This window comes from Odocoileus virginianus, unplaced genomic scaffold (assembly GCF_023699985.2).
Source record: "Odocoileus virginianus isolate 20LAN1187 ecotype Illinois unplaced genomic scaffold, Ovbor_1.2 Unplaced_Contig_27, whole genome shotgun sequence".
Taxonomy (NCBI): Eukaryota; Metazoa; Chordata; class Mammalia; order Artiodactyla; family Cervidae; genus Odocoileus; species Odocoileus virginianus.
The window spans coordinates 342267-363624 of NW_027224344.1; the positions used below are offsets into that span (position 1 = coordinate 342267).

The window sequence follows — 21358 nt, forward strand, 5'->3', positions numbered from 1 at the left end:
TCTCAATGAAAGGTGCTCAGAGAACTGGACACTGAAGTGTAAAAGAATTACGATAGATACCTGCCTTATGTCACATACAAACATTAACTCTATGAGTCAAAGGCCTAAACATAAGCACTGAACTATAAAACTCTTAAAAGAAAATTCTGGCCAAAGTCTCCATGACAATGGATTTGGCAATGACTTATGATACTAGAAACACAAGGAAACAGAAGAAAAAATAAACTATACTTCATGAAATCCTTGCATACAACCCTTGCACACTCTATCAAGAGACAAGAAGCAACATAACAGAATGAGAAAGAAGATTTGGAAATCACATATCAGTTAAGGAAATAAAGTACATAAAGAATTCCTACCTACAACTCAACAACAACAAAAAATGGACAAAGGACTTGATTAGACATTTCCCTAAAGAAGTAAAAGGGTTCTGGTAACAATTTCAACTCCAGAGAGTGGGGTTGGGGGCTAATCCTCACACCCACAGACAATTCTGACACCAGAAGGGTGTCCAAGGAGAATTCAACTCAGTTTTGACACTAACTACCTGGAGATAACATCAGATTCTGGAGTTCAGAGTTCAGTCCCACAAGACTGTCATTCTTCAGGTACCCGTCCAAAACCCGGGTGTTACCTGTGCTTCTCTGCCTGCTGTAACTCACGAACAGTCACATGGAAGAGACCCATGGGGTACGGTCAAGGACAGGTGTGGAGCCCCCACGCTCCTGCCAGCACCAGGTCCCTGTATCTCCACCAGCCCAGGAGCCTCCAAACGCCATCCTTTAGGGTTTTTATGGAGGCCTCATTACATAGGCATGAATGACTAACTCACTGGCTACTGGTGATCAATCAATCCACAGCCATCTCCCCTCCCTGTAGGTCAGAGGGGTGGGACTGAAAGTCTCACTTCCTCAAAGTGTCCTTAAAAAGATCACAGCTTTTCGGGTGCTCTTGCCTCCACCCGCCCACCCACCGCTAACAAACATCTCACCCAGTGGCTCTGTCCGCGCAGTTTATCATTTGATTCTCCTACTATTTCTTCCCAGACAGCAGCTGTTCGGTCAAAAGAACAGGAAGCCAAAACCTGACCAAACTCAGGATGGGCCCATGTCACACGCCACACAGATCCACTATGTGTCTGAGGAATCAAAAAAAGAAAAAAACGGAAAAAGACGAGTTTACTCACTTTGCACACAAATAAGATGTCACTTGAAGAAATAGAATACAGATATTTTTACCTCAAAAAGTGGAAAAAGGAAAAAAAAAAAGAAAAAAGTGGAAAAAGCTACTCAATTTAACATTTAAAAATTTAACTTCTAGGGTATTTCCTGGTGGTCCAGTGGTTAGAATGCCACACTTCCACCACAGGGGGCACAGGTTCAATCCCTGGTTGGGAAACTAAGACCCTGCATGCCATGCAGCATGGCCAAAATAAAACAAGCTAAATTCTAGAACTTTTAACTTTTAGAAGATACGTCATATTTAGGATTACAGCTCTTCTGGAGTCAAGTTCTTCTAACATTTTACAAATTTAAAAAAAAAAAAAACCCTTCTGGATAAAGTTGACCTTTTTCAGTGCTACTAACAGAGACCTAGTTCAGAGTTTAACCTAACAAAGCTTTTAAACAGAGATTCTATCAGTCCATTATTTTTTGTCACTTGCATATTGCTTCTACAGGGAATATCGACCTAATAAAATAAGCAAGATTAATCAAAATTATATGCTTCAAAAGCATGACAGTATAAGAAACCGTAGCAACAAAATACTTAAAGTGATTCTGATGTCTGGCTAGGAAAAGAGGCAATGAGAGGACAAATACAGAGAAGCCCAAACCTCCGTATTCTGAGGGAATACTTTAAAGCTCAATGGCACTATCTTTATATATGAAAAACATCAAATTACTGTTATTCAACTCTTTGTGTTGACTAAGAAAAAAAAGGCAGAAAACTCTTAAAGCATTTCGTATCAATAAAATTGTCTGTGCTTTCCAATAAAAATACTGTATGACCACAAGCACCAGTCCACCCATGATGCTGACAAAATCTGTTTCAGGCTTCCATGTATCTAGCACATTTTGGACACTCAATCCCAGAACACTTTCATAATTCAGTAATTTCTACATGGTAACAATGTCATCATCCAATGGTAAACTCTGCATCCTTTTTTTTGGCTGCTGGCATGTGGGATTTTCATTCCCTGACCAGGGATTGAAACTGTGCCCCCTGCAGTGGAACACAGAGTCTTAACCACTGGACCGCCAGGGAAGTCCCTGCATCCTTATTTTTATTCTCTGTTCTGTCCCAATCTTTTTATTTCACTTTTCTTACTTATACAGGCTATTAAGTCAAAGATGCACTAGCACAGCGAGATCCCGCTAAACGTTAGCTTCCTGGTAAAGCATGATCTAACTAAATAAGGACTGCACAAAGGATTCATCACAATAAAAAGCAAACAAATATCAATTAGTAAGCAAAATAGGGTATATCTGTTGTCATATTTGTTTTGTTGCTGTATTTATGTTTAAAAACATACCAAAGTACTAATGAAACCTGTTAATTATAAAGCAAAAATACGAGCTTCCTTTTGAAGTGATAAAAATAAGTTTTAGAACAAAAGGAAGCAATTGTACAATACTGTGGATGCAATAAATGCATTAACATTTATTTGTTTACTTGAAATGGTTAACTTTATGTTGACTCTCACCACAATTTAAAAAATGGGAGGGGAGGACAAAAGATTTCAATAGACACTTCACCAGAGAAAGTAAATAAATGACAAACATGCACATGAAAATGCTGTCAACACCGGTAGCGATTAAAGGCAAACAAACTGAGATCCAATGAGACACACTTTACAACCACCAAGATGGCTACTAATATAATCAAAAAGACAGACTGGAACCCTCATACATTGCTGGTGGGAACATACAATGGTTTAGGCACTTTGGAAAATGGTCTGGCATTTTTCAAAAAAGTTAAAACTATACACAGTCCAGCAATTCTACTCCTAGATAGCTAAAAGAATAAAAAATGCCCACACAAAGACTTGTATGGCACGTTCATAACACCATTCATAATCATCAAAAATTAAAAACAAATGTCCATCAAATAGTGAATGAGTAAGTAAATGTGGCTTTATTTATACAATGGACTACTACTCAGTTTTACAAAGGATCAAACCACTGATACATGCCGCAACAAGGATGAACCTCAAAAACAAGCTAAGGAAATCAAGTAGAAACAAATAACTACATACTGTAGAATTCCATTTATATGAAATGTCTAGAGAAAGTAAAACTTTATAAACAGAAAACAGTTCAGTGGTTACCTGGGGCATAAGAAGGGAAAGACAATTAACTCCCAAGCTGGCACAAGGGAAATTTCACGGTTGATGGTAAGTGTCCCAAAACTAGATTGTGGCAGAGCTGCACAACTGTGTAAACTTACTAACACTCATTGAACTGTACAGTTAAAATTGGTGATTCTCAAGATACGTAAAACTCTACTTGAGTAAAGCTACTTTTTAAAGCAAAAAATAAAGCTATGTACAACACATCACAACTATCAAAAAATATGTAAAGGAAAAAGGTTAAGAAAGACATACTGAGATGCTAAAAACAATTAGGTTAAAATGCTACAGAATTTCAAACTCTTACTTTCAAATTTTTTGAAGTGCACTCGCTACTTTAATAGTGAAAAAAAGTAAAAGGTATAAATTTTATAATTCTCAAAACTGAACAGAAAGTCACTAATGCTACCCAATAGTAAATGTTTCAATTTTTTAAAATCACCATAAAAATAAATACTAACCTTCCAGCTAGCAGTGCAGTGCCATTCCCCACTCTCACTTTTATCCCAGACCTGTAAGAAAAAAGATATTTTACACCAAGAATTACTACAAATTAATTGAGTCAGTGAGGACAAAGGAGGGAAATATAAATTCACAAAAGATAAAATCAGTAAATAAACATTCATTCATTCAACCAAATATTTACTGAGGACTGAGGACATGTCAGTCAAGGAACCTTCGCTCCAACAATTAATGGAGACGATAACAGTGCCACTCAGGTTGGGCACTTACAGTGCTGCTGCCCTAGAAAGTCACTGGACCAATACTGACCACTCCTGCCCAGGGGAAACAGATGCAATTCACAGGAGCCTCTGGTCACAATGTATTTATCAACCAACCTATAAATAACCTTGTTTTACCTGTGTATGTTTGCATACACCTTATTTTGTAAAGGTTATTGATTCACTAACACTGAACACTGGAAAAGACACTGATGCTGGGAAAAGACTGAAGGCAGGAGAAGGGGATGACGGGACGAGACAGTTGGATGGCATCACTGACTCAATGGACATGAGTTTGAGCAAGCCCCAGGAGTTGGTGAAGGACAGGGAAGCCTGGCATACTGCATTTCATGGGGTCACAGAGTCAGATGCAACTGAGTGACTGAACTGAACTGAACTCACACCAACACTGTAACTCACGTCTGAATGAAGCTCCCCTAACATACACTTTCTCGGGAAGGCACTCACAGCCTTCTTGCTGTGGGACATTATGCAGCACTACACTTGAGGACCACTTCAGCCAGTGAAATTCACCAACAAAAAGAATGAAAATGTGAAAAATGTGGCACCAAACAGACACTCAGAAGGACACTTCAGAGCGCCACCTGTCCAACCTCAGTTGGGAACACAACCTGGACAACTCCAATTTTTCTGCCACCTAGTCATGTCAACAAATAACCATGAGCGTTGCTTTGGGGGTTACAGATAAACTTTATAAAATAAGCAAATTCACAAATACGAAACTTGCAAATAACGAAACAACTTATATATAATAACCAAGACAAAACGCTGAACCTTCATACCAACAAAAAATAGACATTACAATAACAGGACAGTTTAACCAGTTTTTTTTTAAATGTAATATGTCCCCCAAATAAGTCAATTTATAAAAATGTAATGATAAAACAGTATTGTGGCTCCTCAAAAAACTTCAAAGAGGACTTCCCCGGTGGATAGAATTCGCCTACCAACGCCAAGCCCACTTCCTAGAGCTATTGACCCGCAACTACTGAAGCCTGCATGACCTAGAGCCCATCCTCCGCATGGAGAAGCGCCGCTAATGAGAAGCTTCAAGCACCGCAACGAAGAGTAGCCCCTGCTCTCCTCAACTAGAGAAAGCCCAAGAACAGCAACACATATATAAAAATTATTAAAATTTTTTTCAAATAAAAGTAGAATTGCCATGTGATTCAGCAATTCCACTTCTGGGTTTGCACCCAAAAGAGTTGAAAGCAGAGTCCCAAAGCTCTATTTGTTCACCCACATTCACCGCAGCATTGTTCGCAACTAAAATGTAGAAGGAACCAAACTCCACCAACAGATAAGTGATTATGTAAAATGTGGTATATGCAGATACATATACTTAGCCTCTTTAAAAGTTTTTAGATTATTTAAACGCTTCCTTTCTCGGGAAGGAAATTACGACAAATGCGACAATACGTTTGAACTTCAAGACATTAAGCTAAGTGAAATCAGCCAGTCACAAAAAAAGACAACTCCTGTATGATCCCACTTGTATGAGGCCGCGGGAGTAGCCAAATTCAGAGGCATAAAGTACAAGGGCGGGGACCAGGGGTGGACGCTTCAGGGATAGGTGAGTCATGCTTAATGCGCACAGTGCAAAGTGAGGATGGCGGTGACCGACGCAAAGATACAAACATACTTAATAAAAACGGTTAAGGTGGTAAATTTTGTTACCTGTAGTTCACTGCAATAACGAAAACACTAAAGAAAAACCTGCAATGATAATGCCCGACACGGACAACTATCACACTGATACTCTTCACCGGCAGCTGTAAAACAGGACAACCTTCAAAAAGACAATCTACCCAGTACTCTCAAGAGCTTTTAAAATACTCATTAATTTCTCTACTGGAATGAGCCTAAGAAAAAACTTCTAAAAAACATAAAAAGCTGGATTAACGAAGATCTTGTCACTGCAACACCCCGACAGACAAAAACTCCGCACACGGGACAATCCTCTAGAACACAGCTCTAAGCGGATAAGGAAACCTACACGATTGACGAACGCCAATTATCGCTACGGTCACGCGGCCGCGGCGGGCAGAAGGGCGGGGAGAAAACCCAGGCCTCGCCACAGACCCGTCAGCGAGGGGGTCGGCTGTGAGAACATGGAGGGAGAGAGCCCAATCCGACGGGCGCCCGCGGAGAGCGGGGGGCCGGCGCCCCCGGTCCTGGGTCCCGCCGATCGGGACCCCCCCCCACCCCAGGCGCTCAGGACCGAGCCTGGAGCCCAGGGCAAGTCGGGCCGACCGGCGCGCCCTGCTTCCCCCTCAGCGGGAGCGCGCCCGCCGCCGTGACGCACGCACGCACTCAGACAACCGCGGAGAGGCGGCCCAGGCGGCAGTGACCCCACAATACCCGGGAGGAGGGCGCCCGCCTGCCAGGCCGCGGGGCCTCATGCCCAGCAAGGCGCCTCAAGTCTGGAGCAGTCCCCTCTCCACGCGCCCCCTGCTCGGACAGCGGGCCGCCAAGTTCCCGCCCGCTTCCGGGCTTGGCCCGCACCTTGACGCTCTGGTCGCTGGAGCAGGTGGCCATCCGCCGCCCGTGGAAGTCGAAAGACACATCATGGATGAGATCCTTGTGGTCCGCCGCGATACTGCGCGCCACGAACATGGCTGCGCCGGGCCCCTCCCGCCTCCAACACGGCGGCGCGGCGGCGCGCGGACCGCAGCCCACCCGGACCCGGCGCCGGGGCGCGCACGGCGGTGCTTCCCGCGTGCTGCTCGCGCGCCCCGGGCTGCGCCCGTCCCGCCCCCTGGCCCGTCATACCCCGCGGGGCCCCACCCCCTGGCCCGTCATACCCCGCGGGACCCCGCCCCCGGCCCGTCACACCGGGCAAGTACCCGCCCCCGGTCCGTCGTACCCCGGGAGGCCCGGCCGCCGGTCAAATACCGCAGGCGGGGACCGTGATACTCTGTCGCCTGGCTGCGGCGCAGTCTGTGCCCTGAAGTGAAGTGAAAGTCGCTCAGTCGTGTCCGACTCTTTGCGGCCCCATACAGTCCATGGAATTCTCCAGGCGAGAATACTGGAGTGGGTAGCCTTTCTCTCTTTTTCTTTTTTTTTTGGGGGGGGGGGGATCGTCCCAAACCAGGGATCGAACCCAGGTCTCCCCGCATTGTGGGCGGATTCTTTACCAGCTGAGCCACAAGGGAAGCCGTCTGTGTCCTAAAGGGACTTAAAGAGCTCTCTGTCGAAGTGTGGAGATTAGAGGAATGTGAAGGTTAAGACTATCGTCTGCAAGCCTCGGCCCGGAGTCAGTTTCATCGCTTTGTGGCGTGTGACCCCGGGAGAGGCGCCGGGCCGGGAGTGGGCGCAGAGAGTGGCGGTGCGTACGCAGCGTGTGTCCAGGGCTGTGCGGTGTGGCGGGGGCGTGGCCCCGGCAGTCCCGGTTCCCCCCAGTATCTACAGAAATGGCCTGGCCTTGCTGGAAACGCCTTCACTTGCCTTTCCCCTCCCACTAAAAATGGTAAGATTTTATTGGTACTTTAAGAGGACACACATGTGACAGTGTGGACTGTAGCCCGGAACGTCGAGGGCAAACCCCCAAATCCGTGAGTTACAGGTACGATGACTAAGAACTACTATAACTGCTCTAAGGTCAAAGACTCATTGCCAGAGAAAGGACTCACAAAAGTCATAAAAGCAGAGTGACAGCCTTACAATCAACGTCACACTTGACCAAGTTTACAGACCCAAAAACCCTTGAATAAAGAGGAGGCCAGATCACCTTGAGGAAAGACCCTACTGTGCTGCCAAAAATACACACTGAATCTTCCAGCCTTCCCTCGGGGGACCTGGGGTCTTTTACCACGGTGATTATGCTTTGGGGAAAAGGAAATAATTAGACTTTTCAAGAATTCTGAACACGCAGCTCCAAACTGACCCTGATTTCAGGAGACCCAAAACATCACTGTGATCCACCAGTCAGAGCAGGCCTTGAGGAGGTCAGCTGACCAGAGGATTTCTGGCTCAGGTGTGTCCCACAGTGGCTCCTCAAAGCCATTCTGTGGTTATTTCCCTGGTTCTGGAATGTGGTTGGGGTAGGCATACTCAGCAACAGGCAGAATCCTTGAACTGGTTCCCTGACCTGTGGAAGGAGGGCTATATGCTGGGAAAGGTAAAGTGGATGCCACCGGAGCTGCCCCTGCCGAGGAGAGTAGGGAGCCGGAAACAATACTGCAGAGCCTAGAGCTACCAACAACGGCTTGAAGGATGCAGGTCTGGTGGCACCCACCACATCCCAGTGCTGCTTACCTCCGGCCTGTGCAGAAGGCAGGTGGGTCTTGGAGAATAATGGTGGGTTATTGTATACTTATGCAGGCATTCACTGCAACTGCCCTTGTTATTACAGATATCATTTCATTGCTCAAGCTGATTAACACATCCCATGGGAGCTGGTTCACAGCTGTTGGGTCTGACAGATGCATTTCCCTCAATACTTGCTAATTAAGATTTCCACCAGAAACAGTTTGCTTTTAGCAGGCTTGGCCAGCAATGCACTTTCACCGTTGTCCTGGTCTGCTTGTGTACCACAGTAAGATACCGCAGACTGGGGGTCTTAAAAAACAGATACGTGTTCTGTCACAGGCCTGGAGTCTGGAAGTCCCGGATCGAGGTGCCAGCAGACTTCATTTCAAGGTGAGCATGCTCTTCCTGACTGGCAGACATCCACCTTCTTGCTGTGTCCTCACATGGCCTTTCTCTGTTTGTAGGGAGAGCTCTCGGATGTTTCACTGATGTCTGATGTGGCGCCAATGCTTGAGAACTTACACATCCCCTGGCACCTGGTTTGCGGATGTTGATCTGATAGATGCCATTCTCTCCCTCCCCTGTTAGTAAAGACCCCCAGGAGCAGTTGGCTTTCGTCTGGAAAGGCCAGCACCACACCGTCACTGACCTATCTCAGGCGTGTGTCACTCTTCAGTCCTGTGCCATAATTAAGTCCACAGGGGTCTCAATTGCTGTTCTTTTCTATGAGCTATCACACTCACCTGTTCATGACACTGTAGTGATTGGATCTAAGGGAGAACTGCACAGGACAGTTGTATCATGCTAGGCAGAGGCAGAGCATTGGATTGGTCTCATCCATTCCATTTAAAGCCTCAAGAGCAAAGACAGAGGTTTCCCACAGAAGAAGGAAGTCTGCCTCAAGACTGTAGCAGAGAAATCCTGCCCGAGCCTTCAGCCAGACAGCTGGTCCTATAGACCTCAGCTTGCCAGCACCCACAGTCACATGAGCTGATTCCTCAAAATAAACCTCTTTAAATATAAACCATATATAAATATATATTGACATTCTCTGTGCATTTACATAGGGACTTATTCTATATAAATTACTCTATATTATTATTTTACATGAAAGGGATTTATTTTAAGGGATTTAAAGAATATACTACGGGTTCTGTTTCTCTGCAACACCCTGATACACTTAGTTTCACCTGTTTTTGTGCTTTCATAAATTGTACAATATGTACTTTTTCCTTTTAGCTAGTTGAGCTCTGCATTCCATTTGCTGAGCTTCATCCGTGCATGGTCCCCACCCCACTGGGTGGGCTGTGGGGTACATCACCTGTCCACAGCGCCTCCAGAGACAGCCACCTATAGGTGGCACTAGAACATCTCACACAGAACTTTGAAATGCGCAGCAGCTGTGCAGATTCCTAGCTGTGGGCAAGGCAACGTCTGAAAATTTCCATGATTTCTAACAGAGCAGACAGCATATCATCAAATTGGAAATGAAATCTTCACGTTTCTAAATTCAGTGCTTGTTGGCTCAGTACACTTGAGCTCAGAACTCCAAGACTGAGCCTGCAGCTGCCCTGAATCCAGACCCTGGGAGGGGACCCGACTGGGAAGGGTTGTGCAGGCTCTTGGGTTCTGTGGGGCTTGGGCTGGCAGGAACCTGTTATTAGCCACAACAATCGCAGCAGTCAGAGCACCTGCAACTTCCTGCATCACTCCCAGAGCCCAGACACCGCTGGGGACAACACCACACAGGGAGTCCTAGTTCAGAAGGATCTCTGAGTTGGGGCACCCCAAATATCTGATGATGAGCGGGAGTTCACTTTTTCTCTACCTTCTAAAGGTGTGGGCACGCTGTCTTTTCTCTGAAGAAAGGCTGCTCGTTGGACAGATGTTCTTGAAACGATTAAGCAGAATAAAGAGAAGCCAGTGCCTTGTATGCACGACACACAGAAGAGTGAGATCCAAGAGGAAGAGTGTGGGGGCGAGAGGGCCCCTCCAGAGAGAGAAAAGGGGGTACCTCCAGACTGACAGGTGACCGCCTGGGAAGAGAGGGGCTGGCTGGGCAAGGCGTCTGTGACCCCTTCCTGAGCATCCAAGAGGCAGCCTTCTCCCGCCCTGTCCCCGTAGCAGCTTAGGGAGAAAGCAGTCCTGCAGACAGGTGCCCTCTGCTCCTCTGCGCATCTGATCCAGGTGCAGAGAGCCTAGGGCAAGTCTTCCTTTGGGTTTGGGCAGAAGAAGCCATGCTGGGAAGGGAAGAGGAAGCTGGCAAGGAGGGCACTATCCACAGGGGCCCAGCTGAGGCCTGGTGAGAGGGGAGGCTGCCTCTGGAACACCAGTTAGGATTCACCTTGCCATTCGAGCCTCCCTCCTGGTGTAGAAGCAAGAGCTGGCACTAGGATGAAGGACTCAGCCTCTCTCTCGCACAGGTTCAGAGGACAGCTGTGAACTGAACTGCCAAGAAGGCTCTGTTTCAGGACTAGCGTGGCTGTGGCTGCTGGGCCTAAGGAAAGCACAGCCTCGGATCTGTTTTTCCCACTCTCACTTGAATTACATGTTAAAAGCGCAGGGTAAGGCTTCCCTGGTGGCTCAGTGCCAAAGAATCTGCCTGCCAATGCAGGAGGCACAGGTTCGATCCCTGATCTGGGAAGATCTCAAATGCCTATATGCCACAACTATTGAGCCTATGCTCTAGAGCCCACGTGCCACAACTACTGAGGCCCACATGCCCCAGAGCCCGTGCTCTGTAACGAGAGAATTCATTGCACTGAGAAGCCTGCACACTGCCACTAGAGTAGCCCCTGCTTGCTGCAACTGGAGCCTGTGCAGCAATGAAGACCCAGCACGGTCAAAAATAAATATTTTTTTCTAAAAAAAAGGCGGGGGGGGGCGCTGTTTTCCCCATCTACGCTGCTCAGGCTCCCGGCTGCTCTATATGGAGCGTGCCCTGCGTTGCGTGCGGTTCCAGTTTTCGGGTACTCCACAAAAGCGCGGACTCGGTTGCGCCTGCGTTTTGTGCCTTCCCCGGCCCGAGCAGCTCAGGCAGCCAGGAGCTTGACGGGCGCACTCTCCCCGGGTGCGGTGCGCCTTCTCCCCTCCGCGGCCCCAGCCTCAGTTTCCGCCCGCGCTGGTCGGGTGCGTGCGCCCTGTGTTTAGCCGCGACCCTCCCGGCGGATGTCGACCATCCAGAATCTCAGGAAGTCTTTGGTTAGAAACTGGAGGCCTGTTTGCAGTGTGGTAGGGGATGCCGTCTTTGGGGCCGAGTTTGCCCCTTTCCCCTCCCCCCTGCCTCCTGCCTCCGGCGGGGCTGGGCCGGTCCGCAGCCGGCTAGCTCCTCTGGACTTGCTCAGACCCTTTGTTCTGCGAACGGCCGGCAGTGTGTTCGGGCCGGTTAATTTTCTCTCTCTCTTTTGCTGTCCCACAGTTTAAGTTGGTATCTCACAAAAGCTCCCTCCGATTGCCCTCAGGGCACTCAGGCCCGGTCCTTACCCTAAGCAATGCCGCCCGCTCCTCTCCGTTCCGCCCCCACTTGCTGGTGGCGGATGCGGGCGTCTGGGGTACTTTTCTGCTGGGAGTTGCTTTTAGGCACGTAATCTGTGGGGTTTATTTGTTTGTTTATTTATTTATTTATTTATTTTCCTCCCAGTTAGGTTGCCCTCCGAGATTCGAAAACTTCCCCCAGACCCGCCAGTGCGAGGGTTTCCTGGTGTTTGGAAACTTCCTCTATTAAGACTTACATATTGCAGTGCTCCTATGTTGGGTGCATATATATTTATAATTGTTACATCTTCTTCTTGGATTGATCCTTTGATCATTATGTAGTGTCCTTCTTTGTCTTTTTTCACAGCCTTTATTTGAAAGTCTATTTTATCTGATATGAGTATTGTGACTCCTGCTTTCTTTTGTTCTCTGTTTGCGTGAAATATTTTTTTCCAGCCCTTCACTTTTAGTCTGTATGTGTCTCTTGTTTTGAGATGGGTCTCTTGTAGACAGCATATATAGGGGTCTTATTTTTGTATCCATTCAGCCAGTCTTTGTCTTTTGGTTGGGGCATTCAACCCATTTACATTTAAGGTAATTATTGATAGGTATGGTCCCATTGCCATTTACTTTGTTGTTTTGGGTTCACGTTTATACAACCTTTCTGTGTTTCCTGTCTAGAGAAGATCCTTTAGCATTTGTTGAAGAGCTGGTTTGGTGGTGCTGAATTCTCTCAGCTTTTGCTTGTCTGTAAAGCTTTTGAATTCTCCTTCATATCTGAATGAGATCCTTGCTGGGTACAGTAATCTAGGTTGTAGTTTATTCTCTTTCATTACTTTAAGTATGTCCTGCCATTCCCTTCTGGCCTGGAGGGTTTCTATTGATAGATCAGCTGTTATCCTTATGGGAATCCCTTTGTGTGTTATTTGTTGTTTCTCCTTTGCTGTTTTTAATATTTGTTCTTTGTGTTTGATCTTTGTTAATTTGATTAATATGTGTCTTGGGGTGTTTTGTCTTGGGTTTATTCTGTTTGGGACTCTCTGGGCTTCTTGGACTTGGGTGGCTATTTCCTTCCCCATTTTAGGGAAGTTTTCAGCTATTATCTCCTTGAGTATTTTCTCATGGCCTTTCTTTTTGTCTTCTTCTTCTGGGACTCCTATGATTCAAATGTTGGGGTGTTTCACATTGTCCCAGAGGTCCCTGAGGTTGTCCTCATTTCTTTTGATTCTTTTTTTCTTTTTCCTCTCTGCTTCATTTATTTCCACCATTTTATCTTCTAACTCACTTATCCTATCTTCTGTCTCTGTTATTCTACTCATGGTTCCCTCCAGAGTGTTTTTTATCTCATTTATTGCATTATTCATTTTTAATTGACTCTTTTTTATTTCTTCTAGGTCTTTATTAAACATTTCTTGCATCTTCTCAATTTTTGTCTCCAGGCTATTTATCTGTAATTCCATTTTGTTTTCAAGATTTTGGATCATTTTTATTATCATTATTCTAAATTCTTTTTCAGGTAGATTCCCTATCTCCTCCTCTTTTGTTTGACTTGGTGGGCATTTTTCATGTTCCTTTACCTGTTGGGTATTTCTCTGCCTTTTCATCTTGTTTAGATTGCTGTGTCTGGAGTGGGCTTTCTGTATTCTGGAGGTCTGTGGTTCCTTTTTATTGTGGAGGTTTCACCCAGTGGGTGGGGTTGGACGATTGACTTGTCAAGGTTTCCTGGTTAGGGAAGCTTGTGTCAGTGTTCTGGTGCGTGGAACTGGATTTCTTCTCTCTGGAGTGCAATGGAGTGCCCAGTAATGAGTTTTGAGATGGGTCTATGTGTTAGGTGTGACTATGGCAGCCTGTATGTTGATGCTCAGGGCTATGTTCCTGCGTTGCTGGAGAATTTGTGTGGTATGTCTTGCTCTGAAACTTACTGGCTCTTGGGTGGTGGTTGGTTTCAGTGTAGGTACAGAAGCTTTTGAATGGTCTCTTATTACTTAATGTTCCGTGTAGTCAGGAGTTTTCTGGTGTTCTCAGGTTTGGGGCTTAAGTCTCCTGCCTCTGGATTTCAGTTTTATTCTTCCAGTAGTCTCAAGACTTCTCCAACTATACAGCACTGATAATAAAACTTCTAGGTTAATGGTGAAAAGATTCTCCCCCGTGAGGGACACCCAGAGAGGTTCACAGAGTTACATGAAAAAGAGGAGAGGGAGGAGGGAGATAGAGATGAGCAGGAGGAGAAAAAGGGGGACTCAAGAGGAGAGAGACAGATCTACGCAGTTGTCTGTTCCCAGAGTGTTCTCCGTAGCCCAGACACCCACAAAGATTCACAGAATTGGATTGGGAAGAGAAGGGGAAAGGAGGAAATAGAGGTGTTCTGAGGTAGAAAACAGAGAGTCAAGATTGGGAGAGAGTAATCAACACCCTCCTGAGTAAAAATGGGAACTGAATATTGGCTTCTTAAATGTCCAAAATTTATATCACATACTGAAAAACAAAGATTAAAAATCTAGAGTAGAGGTTAGACTCTTAAAAATACAATGTTAAAAACAAACACACACACACACAGACACACACACACACACACACACACACACACACAAAGAGCATGGTAAGAGTAAAATTACAAGATAATGGACTTTTACTGGTGTTAAGGACTGCAGAGAGGCCCAGTCTGGGAGTTTCCTAACTGGTGTGCTTGGCGGGGCTCCAGAGGCCCAGCTCCCTCCCAGCAGACCCACTTGACCCTCAGGATGTTTGTCATTTGTTGAGGATCAAACCAAACGCCTGGGTCTGGGAGGTCTGGGTGGGAGGAGGTTGGTGAGGTCTGGCTGGGCAGAAGGTGGAGGCGTGGAGCCAGAGGATGGAGTTGGTATGGTTGGAACCCGGCAGCATTGGAGTCCTCAACAGGAACATGAGGGCAGGACATTCCTGATGCTCCTTATCAGGAATTCAGGCAATTAAACAGAGAGGGAGGGAGAGGTTGGGTGTGAGGAGGGAAGAGAGTGGTGGGGCGGTGGGGATCTCCACTCACTTCCTTTTTTTTTTTCCGCTCAGTTCTCAGACTGAGGGAGAGGCGGCTCCTGACTGTCCTCTAGGTCTCATGTTGTCACGGGGCTTGTTGTCCTGGGATCTGAGGGAAAAAATGGAGTTTTCTGTAACTGCCTGGAGCAGTTATCTGGGGCACTGACGTCCGATGCTGTGGTGTCTAGGGAGAGGGGAATCTTTTGCAGGTCACTTTGCCGAGTAGCTGGAGACAGCCGTGGAAACTTCCCGAGCCCTTTGTGTTCCAAGGTTCCAGGAGAGGAGTCAGTTCTCCCTCTGTCATCTGAAAAACTGCACTTGAGCAGTGGATTCAAGGCCCCTCAGGTCTGTCCACGTCCTAATCCCCAGGACCTATTATCTTCCACGGTGAAGAAACTGCTCAGGTGTGATTAAGTTAAGCACCCTGGGATGGGCGAGCACCCTGGACTGTTCAGGAGGTCAGACAGTCCTATGGGGGACTCAGGAGGGTCAGCATCAAGGGCAAAGGTGACCTGATGAGAGACAGAAGTTGGCACAAAGTGACCATGAGCCCAGGAACGTGGGCACCTCCAGAAGCTGGAGGAAGTGAGGAGCAGATGCTCTTCTGGACCCTCCAGGATGAACAAGACTTCTCGACACCTTGATTTTAGCCCCTTAAGACTTGTTTTGAACTACTGGTCTCTGGAGCTGTAAGGGAATAAGTTTGGGTTGTTTTAAGTTACGATGTTGGTGGTCATTTGCTCTGTAGCCGTAGGAAACACACACAGTGAGCGCTGGATTCTTCAAAGGGAATTACACGGCCCTCCCTGCCCCTCCTAGGACTGGCCCCTGGCCTGGCACAGACGCCCCCACCTTCACTTTTACACTGGAGTCACATGGGGAACTTTTGAAGCTCTTCTTGCCCAGATCACACCCCAGGTTAACGGAGCCACACTTTCTGGCAGTATCAGCACCCAGGCCATGCGGCGGCACTTTTTTTTTTTTTGTAAATAGAGAAATAGTCCACATGACAACAAAGTGTCTGTGTCCTTTTGTTGTTCATTTGTGAGACACCCTTAAATATTCCAGATGCAAGGCTTTTGTCAGATAAATGAACTGTGGATATTTTTTCCCAGTGATATGAGACATCCTTTCTCTCAAAGCTCCCTAGGCAGTGCCCTGGTGATGCCAAGGTTGAGACAACTCACCTGGTGCTTGTTCCCTTCATTTCCTAGAGGATGAGATCTGGGTCCACCAGGCAGGTTTGTAGTCAGACAGCTTGATGCTGATGTAGCTTCGACCCTGGCCTGCCTCGTGAACTTCAGTGAATCCTGTTAAATGATACAATGAGGCACAGTACACATCTCAGGAGTTGATCTGAGTGCATGTCATTTGGAACGTGGTAAGGAGTGTGCCACAGCGGGACAAGGGGAGGTTCTTGTAGAGAAGGCTCAGAAGCAACCCGAGGGCAGTATTTGCTTGGCTGCAGCTTCATGGGGGCTCCGTTTGGGGTCGACCTGTGGTTGTCGTGTCACTCCTTTCTCTGGAATGCAGGTGCCCTGGCTCTGGCTTCGGTGTGGGTTTGCTCATGAAGGTTGCCTGGGCATTACAGCCACCAGGTCTGCTGGCTTCCTCATTGATTAATAATCAATTTGCCAGTCAATTAATAGCTCTGTGCCTCCTCTTCTCACCCCTCTGATGGAGTTAGTAATAGTACTCATAAGAGTGTGCAATAATTAAAGGAACCAAATGCAGAGCCCATGGTGCTGACTGGCACTCTATGCATGGATTATGATCTCTCCGGATAGTGTCAGGACTTCAAATCAGGTTTTCTCATATTTACACAGAATCTTCTGTCTTAGGCAAAATTTCCCGGTCACCAACATTTGCCCCGCAGGAAAGCCTGGTGTGAGGGGAGCGGATGGTTGTAACACTTTAGATACAGAAGAAAATCCTTGAAAACAATGTGCTCCACAACAAGGGAAGTCACCAAAATGAGAAGCCTGTGTGTGGCAATGAAAACACAGTACAACTGAAAATTGATAAATAAATAATTAAAAACCAAAAAATCTTCCCCGACAAGTATCAGAGAGTTCAGGCCTGTTGGGCATGAGCTGCCCATTCTTCCTATTGGCCCTGTAATGAACCTTTTCTGCTCCAAACCCCGACGTTGGGTTCGTCAGGCCTCACTGTGGTCAGGAGCTCAGACCTGGCTCGACCACTGTCCTGCCTTGGTTTGGTTCAGATCAGAACACAGCTCCCACCTCTCTTTCCTGAGATCTCGATGCATGGAGGGTCCCGGCTACTCCTCCCTGGAGACATCCTGGGGCCAGGTGGCTGGAGGGCTGAGAGGAGGGCGGGGCTCAAGCAGGGAAGAACTTAGCAGACAAGCTCCCCCCCCAACCCCCCACCACCATTCAGCCGGCTCCTGGCTGTTTCTCCAGGCCCTTCCGCATTTCTGATGCCTCCTCCCCTGGGCCTGGTGATGCCAAAGCACAAGCAGCTCCCAAGAGGGACCAGGGAGGGTGGAGCTGAGCACAGGCTTTGCTGACAGAGCTGTACCTGTGTTGTAGCCATGCGTTCCGGGAAACAAACTCACTCAGAAGGACAATGCAGATAGTGGAGTGCAGTTTATTACACCAGTGGGCCCAAGGCAGAGTCTCCTCTTAGCCAAGGACCCCGACCAGTTTTTGTGAAAACCTTATATACCCTAAGTGTATAAGGTTCCCTGAAACTAGTCTGAACAAAGGAAAAAGAAAGATACAATCAAAGTTAACCCGTGATTCATATGCCTTAAGCCTAGGTAGTTAACAGTGGACAATTATCAATAGGCCTGTGGTCATACCCCAATAAGCATAATAGAATGTATGATTCTATTTGGTTACACAGATAATTAGGGTATTCTTTTAGGTGATGGAGAGCCCTGGGGCTCTTCCTTCCAGGGGCCTGGTTTTCCAGTTGGTATGTCATTTCCATAGATACTGGGCATATAGCTCAAAGTCCACAGTCCGGCCCAAGATGGAGTCCTGCTTTCAGGATGGAGCCTGTTCTGTCTCCTCCTTCACCTGTACCTGGGCCCTCCTGCTGCCACCTGCCTCTCATGTCATTGTCTGTGCCACAGGTGTGTTCAGAGCAGAGGAGCAGACAGAGTGCCAGGAACCGAGCTCACTGGACCTCTCAGCTTGGGAGAGAGTAAGGTGTCTGGGGCTCTTTCCTTTCCACCCAACTTTAGAGCAATGAGGACATTGCTTCTGCTGTCCCCTGAGGCTCTCTTGCGTCAAACACTCCTGATGTGACAAGAATAGCATTGGGCCATCAGAGAATAATTTGCCAGGCAATTATTGTTTTCAGAAAGTGATGCTGCTCTGCAAACTGTCTTAAATTGAATGTGAACTTCCACTTACAGAGAAAAAGCTTATCATTTGGTTTCATTTAATAATTATTTAGATGGTTGTAAGAAGAGCAAGTAAATTCAAATTCAATTATTGATTTTTATGATATTAAATGAGAACTTCAACAAGGATAAACGACAGCTTTCTATCTGAGTAAATTCTGATTCTTAGAAAGTAGCATGAAAAATTCGTATCAGCCACTCTATGTGATGAATGGATATGCTGACATTGTTATTTATAAAGTCCTTGTAGAGCACAGGCCTTTGCCGTGCGTTAGCAGATGGTCATTTTTCTCTGGAGACACTGAGGATGGCGTCCTGGTGCTTCTGCATCTATTCCCGCTGGTCAGCGGCTGCACTGCCTGGTAATAGCTGATGAAACTTGCTAATAATAACTCAGTAAAAATTTAATAATCTGCAATGGCAATAAAATTCAATTCAAAAACAAACCTCAGTCTACATAAATGTTTGCTATTGATCCATCACCATATTGATTCTGTTTCTCCTATTACAGCCACACTAGTTTTTTTTTTTTTCCACACTTTTTTTTGTTGTGGGAGCCCTATTTATACTGCAGGTGGAAGACAGCAGTGAGATGGGAGATTTTTTAGGTGAGATGTGAAATCAGGAACTCTCACCTAGAAACAATGTTTCCACCTCTGGGAGACACAGAGCACTGACTGCCAAGGTATTCCATTCCTCACTGTAGCTAGATCATAGCTTTATCCACCTGGAAGGAATGATTAGTAAATTGGCAGGTGCAATGTGTTTGTTTAAATAGTAAAGAGAATGAAACTCAGCTTCCTGTATTCTTTCATGCTAAAATTTTACATTGTACTCTACTTCCTTCCAGTTTGGTTCCTGGCCTTGACCCCTGCTCTCCTCAGCTACACTTCTGAAAGACAGAGCCCTTGACCTTGTCCCAGCCTTGCCTTCTGAGTCTTCCAAGCAAAAACAGATACATTCCTTTGATTGAGGCTTGTTTTCCCATCTTGAAAATGAGGTAATATTCCCCTCTCAGCGGGTTCTTCAAAGATTCAATAGGGGATTACTTAGATGACAGGGTTTTGTAGCAATTTGTGTTCCTGCTATACCTGTTCTCCACTAAGAACATTCTGGGGTCTCCCTCCTCCCTGAGACGCCCTGAGCCCCAAAGCTCCAGCTGCTTGCCTCCACCCCTGTGTTTGTGCTGTTTCTCTGTGGTCCAACTCGGCTGACCCATGCACTGCACCCACCCAGCCTTTCACACCTCCCTGTTGCCATCATGCACATTTGTTCATATGGGAAACTCATGATCTCCCAGAAGGCTTTGTTCCAAATTTCCATGCTGCATGTGACATCGACGTCAAGTGATGGGATCTCATTGTATTTCCAAAGAACTTATGAACTGAAGTGGGATTTGGTATATCAGCAAATGACCAGACTAATTTAAAAGTTCTATCTTTTATAGTTATGCTGGAATTGAAATACTGTACTGTTTGCTATATAAGGAAATTTTTTTTACCAAATTTAGTGTACATCAGGTTTCTTGGGTGCCATCTCAAACACAGGCAACACTTATTGGAGAGATATTGGCACTCACAGAAACTGCAGGATCTAGAGGATCCAACCTGGAGAAGAGGAAGGACCAGTGGAGCCTTGGGAGTAACAGAAACTGAAGCAAAGCTGAGGCCATAGGAACGCTTTGGTGCACACAAGGCACCCCTGTCATGTTACATAGCAAGAAGCATAAAAATTTCCATTTCTTTCTTAGGTTGATTACTGATGAATGTTTCCTCAACAGGTAGAACCGGTCACCAGCTAACTGCAAGGCTACCAGGAGGACAGTCAGTGGAAGTCAGCGAGTGCTGTCAGTGTCCCCCTGCACTGTTTGTTCTGTTCCCAAGGTGCTCCTCTACCACCCCTCCTCCTCCCAGCAAACTTTCCTGCTCACTTCACTGTCCAGCCTGAGCATCCTGTCCTTTGTGAAGCTCCAAGCTACAAGGAGAGAATGATGGCCTCTCACTTCTCCATGTTCCCAGAAACCTGGTTCACAGCCTGTGGTCTTTAATTTGCAACCTAAGTCTAAATGGGTCACCCTTTCTTTCAAAGGTAAATAAAATAGGAACTTCCCTGGGGGTCCAGTGATTGGGATTCTGCTCTTCCAATGCAGAGGGTATGGGTTCGATCCCTGGTTAGTGAACTAAGATCCCACATGTTGTGTGGGGTGGGAAAATAAATGAATTAAAAAACCTTAAAAAAAAAAAAAGGTAGATAAAACAAGGCTCAAACCAAGGACTGCCAACAAGGCTACCCTGGGGGACCCCCCAAAGTCTCAGTGTTCATTAGGGCCTGACTTCCCTCCCAATCACTTGGCTTCCAAGCTTGGCTACCATGAATCCTCAGCCTCCCTCCCATCTAGCTTCATTTGGTGTGTCAATCAAGTTCCCTAAAATACATGCGTGCAAAGCATTTAAGTGAGGGGCAGAGTTTAGTGAAGGGTTGGGGTTCCTGAGGACATTTGCATCACACAAATACCGCTTAAAATTGAATACCAGACATGTTTGTCCTTTAGTTTTGTTTAACCTTTATATAAACAGTTTACTCTAAATAGCACCACAGACAAAAAACTATATAAATACAAAAGAAGTGATGTGAAAATGAGATTGTTTACTCTTCTATTATACAAAAGTAATAAACACTTATGGTTTTAAAATTCAAAAAGCAAATGAAAAGCTAAATATTGCTTTAGCACTTTCTCCTCTGTCATCCATTTCTGCTCCCCAGAAATAGCCAGAATTACGGGTTTTTTGTTGTTTTTTTTTTTTTACCGTTTTTTTTTTTTAATGTACCCTTCCAGAAATTTATTGCACATGTACATTTTTTCAAAAATCAGATTCTATTATAAATAAGATATTCTGTAATTTGTTTTTTTCACTCAACATTAGATATTGACCCTCTCTATAGGTATATGTATGTGCATATGTATATATGTGTAAACTGCTATAGATGCTTCATTTTATACAAGTGCATACACATTCATTCATTCAATAGGCATTAGTGAGTGTTTGTACATGCCAGGCATTAGGACCAGTCTTCCACTGATGGACAGTTGGGTCCACTGTGCTGCTCTGAATACAGTGCACTAATGAACATCCTTGTGAAGCAGCAGATGTGCTG

The 21358-nt window shown here is 46.0% G+C and overlaps 1 protein-coding gene and 1 long non-coding RNA gene across 10 annotated transcripts in view; one reads left to right on the plus strand and one right to left on the minus strand.

Moving 5' to 3' along the window:
- The window catches only part of LOC110150681 (nucleoporin SEH1), a 97560-nt gene extending 90719 nt beyond the window's left edge, over window positions 1-6841 (minus strand). For 5 of the 8 annotated variants that reach the window (XM_020913721.2, XM_070464532.1, XM_070464533.1 and 2 more), the window contains exons 1-3: window positions 6598-6841; window positions 3811-3861; window positions 992-1138 (exon numbers count right to left, since the gene is read on the minus strand). In XM_020913721.2, the coding sequence (XP_020769380.2) occupies window positions 992-1138; window positions 3811-3861; window positions 6598-6708 (309 nt within the window). In that variant the 5' untranslated portion in view covers window positions 6709-6841. Of the gene's footprint in view, window positions 1-991; window positions 1139-3810; window positions 3862-6088; window positions 6375-6597 lie in introns of those variants that run through there. The other 3 variants (XM_020913729.2, XM_070464534.1, XM_070464535.1) reach the window with 3 other exon arrangements.
- Window positions 6842-6913: 72 nt separating this feature from the next.
- LOC110150680 (uncharacterized) lies at window positions 6914-21001 on the plus strand. 2 transcript variants are annotated; one of them, XR_011486571.1, is made up of 3 exons: window positions 6914-7125; window positions 19053-19202; window positions 19983-21001. It is a non-coding gene; the product is annotated as an uncharacterized lncRNA (long non-coding RNA). The 2 variants fall into 2 exon arrangements; XR_002317831.2 differs by lacking the exon at window positions 6914-7125 and adding an exon at window positions 7150-10371.
- Window positions 21002-21358: the final 357 nt, after the last annotated feature.